The following is a 13,428-nucleotide window of genomic DNA, read 5'->3' as shown; positions in this document are numbered from 1 at the left end:
CACCCCATACTCTGCAATACCCCACCCCATACTCTGCAATACCCACCCCCCCAGGGTGGGGTATTGCAGAGTATGGGGTGGGGTATTGCAGAGTATGGGGTGGGGTATTGCAGAGTATTGCACTCATCATTATTTTTATTTTGCAGAGTATTGCGCAGGGATGGCTGGATCTGTGACTGCAATTGTCACAGATCCAGCCCACAGTGCGGCGGCTGCTGCTGCCGCCCGATCCCCCCCCCTCCCTCTCCTCTCACACTGTACCGAACGGTACAGAGAGGAGAGGGAGGAACCGGCGTCATTACATGACGCCGGTTTGTTTACAAGTGATCGCGCCGTCATTGGACGGCGCGATCACGTGGTAAGGAGCCGCTTCCATTGGCTCCTTACCGCGATCCGTGTTGCTGCGGGTCCCGTGGACCCGCCGAGCGCCGGTGATCGCGTGTGCGCGCCCGCTCGGGCGCGCAATTGTGACTCTCTGGGAGGACGTATATTGACGCCCTCCTAGAGTTAGGTAACCGCCTTGTAGCCGTATTTCGGCTATAGGGCGGTTACCAAGTAGTTAAAATATGCCAGCTTAGTTGGTATTGGGTTGTGTCACATGCTTATAAATGTATTTATTTAAATCTGCAGCTTGCTTATTTTTCCTTTTTGCTCTTCATTGAAATGGAACATGTGAGACAAGCATTCTGTTGGACAATGCATAATAGATAAGCAGTGTTTTACCTGAACTCTTTACTGTGCTACTGAAATGTATTCAGTGCTTCCTGGGCCAAATAATAAAATATGCATCTGCGAAAAAAAAAATGAATACCAATTCCACAAATGGGATAACAATTAAAAATCTTTCATCTATTTTGCTATGGCACCAGTGAATGTTAAAATCAAGTTGCAATGGCACCAGTGCATGGTAGACCCTGACTGGCTATAAGGACCACACAAATTAATTTTCAGAATGTTGGGAAACCGTGTATATGGAAGACCATAGAGTCAAAGATGAGTGGTTTTTGGTGCAGGTTTATCAGGAGAGACTTCAGGAACTTAATATGTACAGTATGGCGGAAAGAGGAAAGGGGAGACATGATTGAAACCTTTAAATATATCAGGGGGTTGAATGAAGTTCACAAGGGCAATATTTTCAATGTAAAGCCAAGATTAAGAACACAGGGACTTGACCTCTGACTGGCAGGAGGAAAGTACAAAACTAATCTTAAAGTATTTTTACCAAAAGAGAATTTGATGCTTGAAACAGACTTCCAGCAGAGGTAGTGAGTTAGTCCACAGTAAGTGGATTCAAACATACTTGGGACAAACTTAAGATTTATGCATAGACAAATGGCAAAAAACAAACAAGTCAAAAAAATAAAAAATGTGCCAATTAATGTGTTGAGTTTTTAGTTTCTTAGTGCTTAAAGGTCCGCTCTTGGACATGAGCTTTTATACTGTGACCTATATTCTCTGTGCCCTGTAAATAGGCACTGCTGTGTCAGTTTTGGAAGGTGACGTCGTGTCTCAGGAAACTGATTGCAGGCAGCAAGGTGCCATGGGACATGTAGTCCTTAGGAACTGCAAGTAAAGAAGCAACAAAGCATGCAGGGAATCCAGGAAGTTGTGTAAATAGGTAGCCAGGCAGCACTCGCAAGATGGGACATTTTTCAAAAAAGCTTATATTAGATTGCCAAATATAAATTTTGTTTGTATTGCCATTACAGTGCTGATGTTAAATTTAAAGTGTGTGCTGTGACTACAGATCTCCTTTAAATGCAGTCTCCCTAAGATATTAAAACATTACTGAGTAGGAGATAAAGGGGGGAAATTATATAATGAAGCCTGGATAGGTTGTGTGTGTGTGTGTGTGTGTGTGTGTGTGTGTGTGTGTGTGTGTGTATGTATATATAGGGTAAGTTTCAAAGATTTCCAAACCAAATCTTTAAGGAGCCACAGCAATGTTTTCTGGGGACTTATCCAAAGGGAATATGATATCCAGCAGATAACGAAGGCTTTCCCCCCAGAAGGTGGCCCACAATGCCCCCAGTGGGTTAAAATGCCACAAGAGATTAAACCGCCACCACCCCCAAATTCCCAAGTAGGAGAAACGGAAAAGAAACATGCTACCCTGCCTCTTTGGTCTTGCGCCAACAGCTGTGCCCCAAATGCACACACATGGCAAAGTACCTCTGCACTTCAAGGCAAGGCTGGGTGCACAGACTATGCCATTAAATGGAGAAAATGGAATATACACAAAAAAATGGGCCTGTTCCCACACCATTACTCAGGTGCAAAGTCTGACCACAAATTGCAATACATACAGTATAATTAAAGCAGATATCATTATGTGCCAGAGGGGACATCTGGTTCTAGTGAATACCCCTCACTGTGTAGGGATTTATCCTACTTTGTCACATCTCCAGGACAGAAAGTTGAGATATATTTCCCCAATGGGAAATGCGCTATTCAAAGGTCAAAAAAGAAAAAACGCTTTTGTCTATAAATACGCTTTACATTTATCCAAAATAACATGCTCAGTGCTGTTGCTGCTTAGATACATTGATTATGCAGCCAGACAATGCTGGGTTTCCTTTTCTTCTGGGCCCCATAGTATTTTCACATTTTGTAATGGCTGAGGTTGCACCTGAAGCAGTGGAGACCCAGTTACCCTTTTTGATGCCATTCAAATGTTTTTCTATTATAGTTGTTCGTGATGTTAAAATATTTTAGTTATCATACATAAGCAGTTTAAAAAATGCTATTATGGAATTATGGAAATTAGGGAAACTGTTTTCCATATGTTTGGAAAATGGAGTGTTTGCTTTTCTAAAGCTGCATCTGATCTTTGTAGGACAGCATCAGACGGTTTCGTGGAGCCATCGCACGCAGGAAAATTCGCGTGGCCAGGTATCGCACACTTTTTATTTCATTTTTAGAAACTGACGTAAAAATTAACACTGTCTGTAGTGCATGTTCATACCTCAATGCCATAAATAATAACATACAATTTTTCACTCCAGCAGTATATAATGAGTTTGGAAATTGTACAGAAACCCCCCAGGCATTTAAGCTCCACCACTGTACATTGGCAAGAGCACCTGAAAGCTACACACAAGGGACACAATTCTTCACCTTTTCATGTCTACCCCCGCTATATGGTATAGCAAAGGGTGTTGCAGGTCCTTCCAACATGTCTGCCAGCAGCACATCAACAGCTGTAGAGTATAGCAGGCAAATTTCTCTGCCCCGGCTGCTGCATCGAAGAAAAAAATGCACTCCCTGCCACCCACGTGCTCAGCGTCTAAATTCCAGCTTGTCTAAAGAAAGCTTGCAGGGAAAATCAATTTAAATGTTTAAGAAAAAAAAAAATAATCATTTATAAATGTCAGCTGTAGCAGGTTCTATACATGGTACCGATGCACCATTTTATAAGCAGATAAAGGGGACCCCCCAGGCACTATATTTATTGGAATTTTTAATTTTTGTTTCACTTTAAGCATCATTAAAAACCATCTTTTCCCTAAACGTCTTTCAGGACAGCACCAGAGAGAGTGGCTCCTCTCGCTTCCCCAGAGGAAATGCCACTTCCAACAAACTTAAAAGGGGGCTTCTCCCCACAGCTTGTCAGTTTTTGTGTTCCCTTCGGCAAGGGAACACCTAGTGGGGGGTCGGGTACTCTTAGGTGCTGTCCTGAGAGGCCACACTCCCTGCTCCACCATTACCTCTTCTTCTTCTTTTTTTTTTTTTCCAGAGAGTCCGTTCCTCCCATACCATGTCCAGGGGTGGCTAATGGTTGGGCTCCTTCTTTCTGTGCTCAGGGAGAGCCTGTTCTGCTCCAAAAGAATCGCCGCTCCTAGGCGGCGGCAATAACTATAGCGGGTAGTTTTTTTTTTTTTTTCTTCCGCCTGCTTGATGTACCGAACGCCGCCATCTTTTGACTGGCAGAGTATAGACTCGGCCGGCTGGATGCTAAGCCATGTGGGGATACTGCAGCGCCACTGTGGAGACCGTGGCAGCGGTGAGTGGGACATGCACATGCACCAGCAAGGCCCAGGTAAGGGGTGGGGGTTTTGTACTACTCTCTATACTGTGGGGTCCCTCCATTTGTTTTTGTTCCCCCCCCCAGTTGGCTAGGGCCTGTCTGGGGACATGGAGTTCTTGGTTATCCTTCCTGTGCACCTGCAGTGAGCCTTTTGAGATGTTAGGTTGACTCACTGGGATGTTTTTTTGTGTATTTTTTGTTTTGGCAGGCTAAGATCTTTGATCCCGCGGTCAAAAAGAAGTGCCCTTTATGTAAGGTAAAGTTACCTGAGGGGTGGAAGAAGACTTTGTCAAATATGCATTGACTCCCTGGTTAAGGAAGAAGCTTCTTCTGCATGCAGGGATTTAAACGCATCAGTTAAAGAGCTGGATGCTGCCATTCAATCTTTTCACTCAGGTAGTCAGCCATCTACCTCAGGATCCTCTCAGAGCTCACAGTTGATCCCGGCGGTGGAGGACAAGGTAGGTTATCCTACCCAAGAGGGACATTCCTCCTCTCATACCAAAGAGGATTCAGAGGAGAGGAGGAAGGGGCAGAAGATGCACCCTCAGAATACAAACGGTCTTTAGAACAAGTAGATGGTCTGCTAAAGGCAGTTTATGCCACATTGGGCTTAGGCAAAGAGAAAAAGTACTTTTCCAGTACATTCAGTAATCTCTGAGGCCTTTAAAAGAATAAGCAGAACCAGAGAATCTTCCCCCCAAGTGCACATAAATGTCCCTTTTACAGGGAGTGCAGAATTATTAGGCAAGTTGTATTTTTGAGGATTAATTTTATTATTGAACAACCATGTTCTCAATGAACCCAAAAAACTCATTAATATCAAAGCTGAATATTTTTGGAAGTAGTTTTTAGTTTGTTTTTAGTTTTAGCTATTTTAGAGGGATATCTGTGTGTGCAGGTGACTATTACTGTGCATAATTATTAGGCAACTTAACAAAAAACAAATATATACCCATTTCAATTATTTATTTTTACCAGTGAAACCAATATAACATCTCAACATTCACAAATATACATTTCTGACATTCAAAAACAAAACAAAAAACAAATCAGTGACCAATATAGCCACCTTTCTTTGCAAGGACACTCAAAAGCCTGCCATCCATGGATTCTGTCAGTGTTTTGATCTGTTCACCATCAACATTGCGTGCAGCAGCAACCACAGCCTCCCAGACACTGTTCAGAGAGGTGTACTGTTTTCCCTCCTTGTAAATCTCACATTTGATGATGGACCACAGGTTCTCAATGGGGTTCAGATCAGGTGAACAAGGAGGCCATGTCATTAGTTTTTCTTCTTTTATACCCTTTCTTGCCAGCCACGCTGTGGAGTACTTGGACGCGTGTGATGGAGCATTGTCCTGCATGAAAATCATGTTTTTCTTGAAGGATGCAGACTTCTTCCTGTACCACTGCTTGAAGAAGGTGTCTTCCAGAAACTGGCAGTAGGACTGGGAGTTGAGCTTGACTCCATCCTCAACCCGAAAAGGCCCCACAAGCTCATCTTTGATGATACCAGCCCAAACCAGTACTCCACCTCCACCTTGCTGGCGTCTGAGTCGGACTGGAGCTCTCTGCCCTTTACCAATCCAGCCACGGGCCCATCCATCTGGCCCATCAAGACTCACTCTCATTTCATCAGTCCATAAAACCTTAGAAAAATCAGTCTTGAGATATTTCTTGGCCCAGTCTTGACGTTACAGCTTGTGTGTCTTGTTCAGTGGTCGTCGTCTTTCAGCCTTTCTTACCTTGGCCATGTCTCTGAGTATTGCACACCTTGTGCTTTTGGGCACTCCAGTGATGTTGCAGCTCTGAAATATGGCAAAACTGGTGGCAAGTGGCATCTTGGCAGCTGCACGCTTGACTTTTCTCAGTTCATGGGCAGTTATTTTGCGCCTTGGTTTTTCCACGCGCTTCTTGCGACCCTGTTGACTATTTTGAATAAAACGCTTGATTGTTCGATGATCACGCTTCAGAAGCTTTGCAATTTTAAGAGTGCTGCATCCCTCTGCAAGATATCTCACTATTTTTGACTTTTCTGAGCCTGTCAAGTCCTTCTTTTGACCCATTTTGCCAAAGGAAAGGAAGTTGACTAATAATTATGCACACCTGATATAGGGTGTTGATGTCATTAGACCACACACCTTCTCATTAGAGATGCACATCCCCTAATATTCTTAATTGGTAGTAGGCTTTCGAGCCTATACAGCTTGGAGTAAGACAACATGCATAAAGAGGATGATGTGGTCAAAATACTCATTTGCCTAATAATTCTGCACTCCCTGTAATGAAGATTCAGAGGCACTTTGGAATAAGGTTCCTAAACTCGATGCAGCCTTTTTCCCAGTATCCAGATCAACTGACCTGGCATTTGAGGGCATGGGAATACTGAAAGAGCCCATGGACAAAAGGATGGATCAACAACTTTTTAGGGCTTGGCAATCCAACATGGGCAATCTTAATCCAGCCATGGCTACTACTTGCATATCTAGAAATATGGAGTACTGGGTAAAACGGCTAAAGGCCCATATTATAGCAGATTCACCTAAACTAGAGATTCTTGATTCTTTCTCAACCCTGTCAGCGGCTGTAGCCTACATTGCAGATGTATCTGCAGAATCGATAAGGATGACAGCAAAATCTGCAGCTTTATCTAACTCAGCCAGGAGAGCTCTGTGGTTGAAGACCTGGTCGGGGGTGGGCCGTCCAAATGTAAACTGTGTGGTATTCAGTGTTATGGGAGATCTTTTATTCGATCCTGGTTTAGATTAGATTTGGTTCTAGATGGGACAGCTGACCAAAAGAGATCTTTCTCCGTTAAAGAGGAAGTAAAACCTCATGGGTTTTACTTCCTCTTTAGCCCGCTGCTGCAGCCTGCAAATGAAAAGCATAATGGGCTAGTATGCATCGCATACTAGCCCATTATGTGTCACTTACCTGCAAAAGAATCCAGTGATGTCCCCACAGTAGGCAACGTCCATCTTCTGGCTCCTGTTCCTTCTGGGCTGCTGACTCCGGCGCTGTGATTTGCCGGAGCCGCGTGACGTCACTCCCATGCATGTGCTCAGGAGCTGCAATTCACGTCATGGGCTGGGAAAGAAACGGCACTTGGTTTCGTTTGTTCCCTGCGCATGCGCAGTGAAGATTTTCGGCGTACTAAAAGTGAAAAATCTCCTAAACGGCGCACATTTGGGAGATATTTCCACTTCCTACAGGCAAGCCTTTTTCTAGGCTTACCTATAAGAAGTCCAACAAGTGGGTTTACAACCACTTTAAGGGAAAAAAGTCCTATACAGAATATTTTGCATGGACTCCCTCTTTATAGTCAGGAATCTGTTGACCAAGGAATGCTTTAAAGGTTATGGCGGAAGCCCTTGCTCCTCTCTGTCTTCAGGGAATTGTGGTAGTCCTGTATCTGGACAACCTCTTCAATGCCCCTTCCAGGGAAAAATTGCAAGAAGACCTGGGCAGGGCCCGCAGTCATTTGAGTTAGATCCGTGAACCTTCAAAAATCAAACTTCAGTCCATTTCAACAGGTTCAGTTTGTGGGTTACCAAATTCAGAAAAGCAAAGAATCTTCCTTTTGGAAGAGGAAAAAAAACTAGATAAAAAATTTAGCCGCTGTGCTACAAACAAATCGGAAAGGTATCGGCTGAGAGGTTATGTGAGCCCTGGAAACCTTAACGATGCCAGCCATTCAATGGGGCAAGACTCAATTTCGGGCCTCTCTAGAGTTTCATCCTAAGGGTATGGGACCACAGTCCAGAAACCTTAGACACAAGTAAAGATTCCCACCAGGGTCAAGAGGACCCTTTTGGTGGAGAAATCGGTCAATTTTGTCAAAAGGCTTACTATGGTCTTTCCTGAGCGAAAGAGTGACAGCAGATGCCAGCAGGTGGGGATGCAAGCGGTCCATCTCAAAGGCACACTAAACTAAGTGGCAGAATTTCTGAGCAGATGAAAAATTCAGGAAGCAGTATGGAGCTTGAATACAGAAACGTTTTTGTTGAGCACCAGGATGAAGGGGCGTCCGCAGGTGGACCTGTTTGCATGATAAAGAAACGCACAGCTCTCCAATTATTTTCTCTTTACGGAGACAGCGGTTCTCTAGGGATAGATACCTTAGCACATCCTTGGGAATTTGAGCTGGGTTATGCCTTCCCTCCTTTCCAGTCGATTTAGTTGGTATTGAGGGAAATACAGAAAAAGTGTGTCGATAATTCTGATTACTTCATTCTGGCCGAAAAGAGCCTGGTTCTCCACCATTCTGCAAATGGCAGTCTAACCGTTCTGGCAGCTTCCTCGCAAACAGAATTTACTACTACAAGGCCCAGTATGCTACCTGGATGTAGCCAGGCTAAGCCTCACCGCCTGGTATCTGAGGAGCAGCTAAAGTATTGTTAGAACCGCTAGTTAACCACTTTACTTTCTAGTAGGAATAAAGTAACTAGAGCTATTTACGCTAAAGTTTGGAGACTCTACAATACTTGGCGTCATTCGACAAATCAAACCTTGGAAGATATTGTCAGTTTTGGAATTCGTCCAAAATGGTGCAGACCAAGGTCTTTCAATTGGCACTCTTAAGGTGCAAGTGGCCGCCCTGGGAGTATACCTAGAGAGATCAATTTCTTCAGTATCTTTTGGTCGCAAGATTTTTTTAAGGCACTTGCTAGATCCAGACCAGCTCCTGCCAAGTGTTTTTCGTACATGGGATCTTTCAGTAGCTTTGCAAGCCTTTTCAAAGGAAACTTTTTGAACCGTTGCAATCATTTTAGTGAAGAGATCCAATTCTCAAGACAGTGTTTTTAGTTGCGATTACATCCACAAAAAGAATCTGAACTGCACGCTCTCCGCAAAATAACCTATTTTTTTTTTTTTTTTTTGTCAATTTACCCAGCTAGGATTATACTAAAAACAGATCTGGGATTTTTGCCAAAAGTAGTGTCCATTCATAACCGGTCGCAGGAGATTATCCTGCCAACTTTTTGTTCAAAAAGCAGAGTCTATTTCACAAATTGGATGTGAGAAGAATTCTGTTGCGATACCTAGAAGTAACAAGGGACTTTTTGTTTGTTCTGGCAACAAGGGCCGCTAGGCATCAAAGGAGTCAATTGCTAGATGGCTAAAATCCGCTATTTTGGAAGCTTACTCCCAGATGGGATTGTCTTCCCCCACTGGGAATTGGAGCACATTCTACTAGCGCTCTGACCACTACATGGGCAGAAAAAGCTGGCGCCACCCCTGATCAAATTTGTAAGGCCACTACGTGGTCAAGTTGCCTAAAGTTTGTCCGTGATTAGACTATACCTTCTGTCAGCAGGTTATCAGGCATTTGGTAGAACGGTCCTGCAGGCTGTTGTTCCTTCCTAGTTGGCAAGTCTCGTTTTATCCTCTTAGATTATGTCCTGAAAGAAGTTTAGGGAAAATTCAAGTTGGACTTACTGGGAACTTGTTTTCCAGGAGTCTTTTGGGACAGCATGTGATTGTGTTCCAGCTTGGGCCTGAGGTACTCTGCTACAGCTAATGAGCTGTGGGGAGAAGCCTCATTTTAAGTTTGGTGGAAGGAGCCACTCTCTCTCATGTGCTGTCCTGAAAGACTCCTGGAAAACAAGTTACCGGTAAGTCTAGCTTGAATTTTTTAAAGGCGTTGTACCAATGCAAAAAAAAAAAACTCCCCCCCCCCCCCCCCCCCCCCCCCAGGGCAGTAGCCAGGTCACCATACCCTTCTTCTTTTTTTTTTTTTTTGGGCAATAACTTGTATACAAGCCTTCAAAATGTTGACTTTGGGGTTCCATAGACTTGGTGGGGTGTTCTGGTGTGAACCGAAACAGGGGGTGTTTGGCCCATCCCTAGTGTACACAATGACAGATATGTAAATAAAGAAACGCATGCATTTACACTCTAACAGTAGATACATTTACTCAAGAAAATACAAATTTAAAACCTATATTTTAGTAGCTTGGTTTATACGTTCGATTTTTTTTTTTTTTTTAGAAAGTATATTCTATCAAGCAAACCAGAAAAGCCAATCTCTCATCCTTGGGAAAAAGGCAACCAGGTATTTATATGTGGTAAAAAAATATCTAGTCATTCAGTTGGCAAATTTATAGCTTTCAGATGAATGCTATTTTTTAGGGTTTCTAAATGTATAAAGTTCATGTTTTTAAAAAAAACTCTTATGGCTAATTTGATTATATACTTTGTTACTTGAGGGTAATATTTGATGCCTCTGAACGCCATTATTTAAAATTTGCATCCACAGTACTAGTCACGTCCAACTCTCTGTATCTTTCCTTTTCTTCCAAAGACAGTGGTTGGGATTATATTGTGGCTTTACAATTAAACCATACCTGCTATGTGGCCAAAAAAAAGACTCTGCTGTTGGGCTAGTTACTAGTTGACTGTAAAATCTAAACTACAGGAAGATAAATAAAAACCAATGAATACTGCTCTGTATTCATTAAAGAATTAAAGTGTATGTGTGTGTGTGTGTGTATATGTATGTGTGTGTATATGTATGTGTGTGTGTGTGTGTGTATATATGTATGTGTGTGTGTGTGTGTGTGTGTGTGTGTGTGTGTGTGTGTGTGTGTGTATATATATATATATATATATATATATATATATATATATATATATATATATATATATATATATATATAATCTCTCTCATTTTAAATCCAACTAGTGTGCAAGTAGCAATAAATCTGTAAGACCCGGTTCACACTGGGGCGACTCGTCAGGCGACGCAGCCGCTTGACAAGTCGCGTCCCAATCTAGTGAATAGAACCGTTCTAATAGGAGCGACGCAAGTCGCTCCGACTTGGAAAAAGGTTCTTGTACTACTTCGGGGGCGACCTGCATTGACTTCTATACAGAAGTAATTTTGCAAGTCGCCTTAGATGTCGTCTTCATGTCGCCTGGCCAAGTCGCCCTCGAAGTCGTGCCGCCCCTGTGTGAACCGGCTCTAAAGGGAAGAAGCGCCACTAGGAATCAATCAGAACTGAAAGAAAGAGAGCAGTTTGCTCAGGTTACCAGCATGTTGCTTCTGTTTGCATTCACAAATAAGGGGGTGTAGCCTAACTGCAATAGAATAATGCCAGGTCACTAGCCTGTCTGCACTCCCTGGATGGCCTTGTAATCCTCAGGACTGGATAGATAGGAATATAAACTATTTGGCAAATTAGAGAGTTCATCTGTGCATTTCATGGTTTTCTTAGTTCCTCTAGGAGTTGCAGCATGGCTCCAATTACTTGAATGGAACATGAAGCATAGTTTTTGCTGTGGCAGCAAAGCATCATGGCATGTATACTGTATCCAGCAGCCGAAGTGGGCGGTTGAGGGTAGATAAAACTGCAGCTATTTTTAACCCACACACACACAAGCCCTTAGACCCCTTTCACACTGAAGGTGTTTTAGCGCTAAAAATTGCGGCTGAAAAAACGCCTCCCATGTCTCCCCAGTGTGAACGCCCAAGTGCATTCACACTGGGGTGGTCCGCTTGCAGGACGTTAGAAATAGTCCTGTAAGCAGCATCTTTGTATACACCAAAAAAAACTTTATTTGGCCACTAGCGGGGTGCTTTTAACCACTAAAACTAGCAGCGCTTTACAGCTAATGCAGAGTGGCCCCAGTGTGAAAGGTGTCTGTCATTCCCTCCATTGGCTGCCCATAACTAAAAGAATACAGTTGTTCCAGCTTGGTCATATATATTACTTTTGCCCCCCCCCCCCCCAAACATTCTTTTGGGCCACTTACTTGACCTTCTAGGAGTGTGTAAATTGCAAGGAAGGTCCTTATTTTGTAGTGTCCATAAAAAATTTGGCACCATTTACTTTTGTAGCACCCTCCTAGTATAGAGTAGGCTGCACCCTCCTAGTATAGAGTAGGCTGCTAAGTAAATGTAGTTTAGTTTCTCTGTAATCAGTGGAGCAATGAATGATTGCTTAGGGCCTGCTCAGTGTTTCACAGGTTGCTGCTCTGTTACTTCCCCATCTGCTAGAGGATTCTAGAAGTATAGTTGGAGGGAGAACAGGGCCTAAATATTTATGGGGGTTCATGCAAATCCCTGGGGAGGTGTGTTCAGGAGGTGGCAAGAGAGCTCATAAATAGTCTGAGGCCTGAGCAGCAGGCACATTTCCTGGGTTCAGTTCTGCTAAAGGGGACCCCTTTGCAGGGTCTCTGCCCCTGGAGAAGCTTTCTGGAAGGATTTGTAATGAAGAAACCAAGGTCCCAGCTAGCCTTGGCTGGGTGGGCCTATTCCCAAGCTGAGAACCAGGGTTCAAGTGGGGTCTGGAGAAGCTCCCTGAAGGGCTTAAGGAGGAAGTTGGTGGGAAAGCATCCAACTGTCCTATGGTGGTAGAAGTCTACATCTCCCTCAGTAAGAAGAACCTGGTGAATATTGGCAGGCGGCAACCGATGATTCTGTGGCTAATTGAGAAAGAAACCCTATTGCTGAGGAGTTGGTGACACTATGTAGCTTTTAAACTCTGGAAGAATTATATATCCCTATCAGCATTGAGATTGTGTGCAACATTCAGTGTAAGCAGTGTAGCCAGCAGTCTGTGAATTGCAGCCATAAATTGAGGAGGCCTTAAGTTATCCAGTTTTTGGGATATCCCATGCTCCCTTTCCTTATTCCAGTTCATTGTGCTCAATAAAAAAGCAAAAAAAGAAATGGAAACCCCTAGACTGTTCTTTGGAGCCAGTGGAAGAATGTTGGAAATGCTGTGTGTCTGGGTGTGTGTGCTCTGAGCAAGAAATAGGACCAAAACATCCAGCGGCTCTTTAGGGGTGCACTACACTTTAATTTCTTTGTAAATGATTTGCTAATGAAATGTGAGTTTAGAGAAGTTGGAGTGACCAGGGTACCCCTAAATAGTTTTACAGTGTAGAAAATTCCCACATATGTCTAAATTTCTATGGTGACGGACCACACAATCTGCTAGAAGTTTCAGTCCTAAAGCAGATGTTTTTTGTAATGAGTAGGGTCTATGGAAAATATGTTGGTTTTCCAGAGGGTGTAGCCCTGTATCCACAGGGTGCCAGCTGGATAGGCTTTCATATAACTGCAGACTTATTTCATGCCACTATCTGGAATTGCCACGTGCCCCCAAGGGAAGCTTTCGGGGGGTTCTCCAGAAACCTGGCTGACAAATATTTATTGTTCTGCCCAAGCCTAACCTGTCTGCCTACAGACATTTAAAACCTTTAAAGGGGTTGTAAAGGTATTTTTTTTTTTTTTTTCCTTAATGGCTTACTTTAGCTTAGTGCAGTTCTCTTTCACTTACCTCATAATTCGATTTTGCTTTTTAAATGTCCTTCTTTCTTCTAAAAAATCCTCACTTCCTCACTTCCTGTTCTTCTGTTTGTAACTACTAACAGTAATGCAAGGCTTTCTC

General features: G+C 43.3%; 1 protein-coding gene across 2 annotated transcripts in view; it reads left to right on the top strand.

Moving 5' to 3' along the window:
* Positions 1 to 13,428, top strand: part of ACOT12 (acyl-CoA thioesterase 12) — a 131,049-nt gene that overhangs the window by 81,202 nt on the left and 36,419 nt on the right. For both annotated transcript variants that reach the window (XM_040341645.1, XM_040341642.1), the window contains 2 exons: positions 2,837 to 2,892; positions 10,022 to 10,085. In XM_040341645.1, coding sequence (XP_040197579.1) covers positions 2,837 to 2,892; positions 10,022 to 10,085 — 120 coding nt within the window. The remainder of the gene's footprint in view (positions 1 to 2,836; positions 2,893 to 10,021; positions 10,086 to 13,428) is intronic.

Source organism: Rana temporaria, chromosome 1 (assembly GCF_905171775.1).
Source record: "Rana temporaria chromosome 1, aRanTem1.1, whole genome shotgun sequence".
NCBI lineage: Eukaryota > Metazoa > Chordata > Amphibia > Anura > Ranidae > Rana > Rana temporaria.
This window is presented reverse-complemented; position numbering and strand designations above follow the sequence as displayed.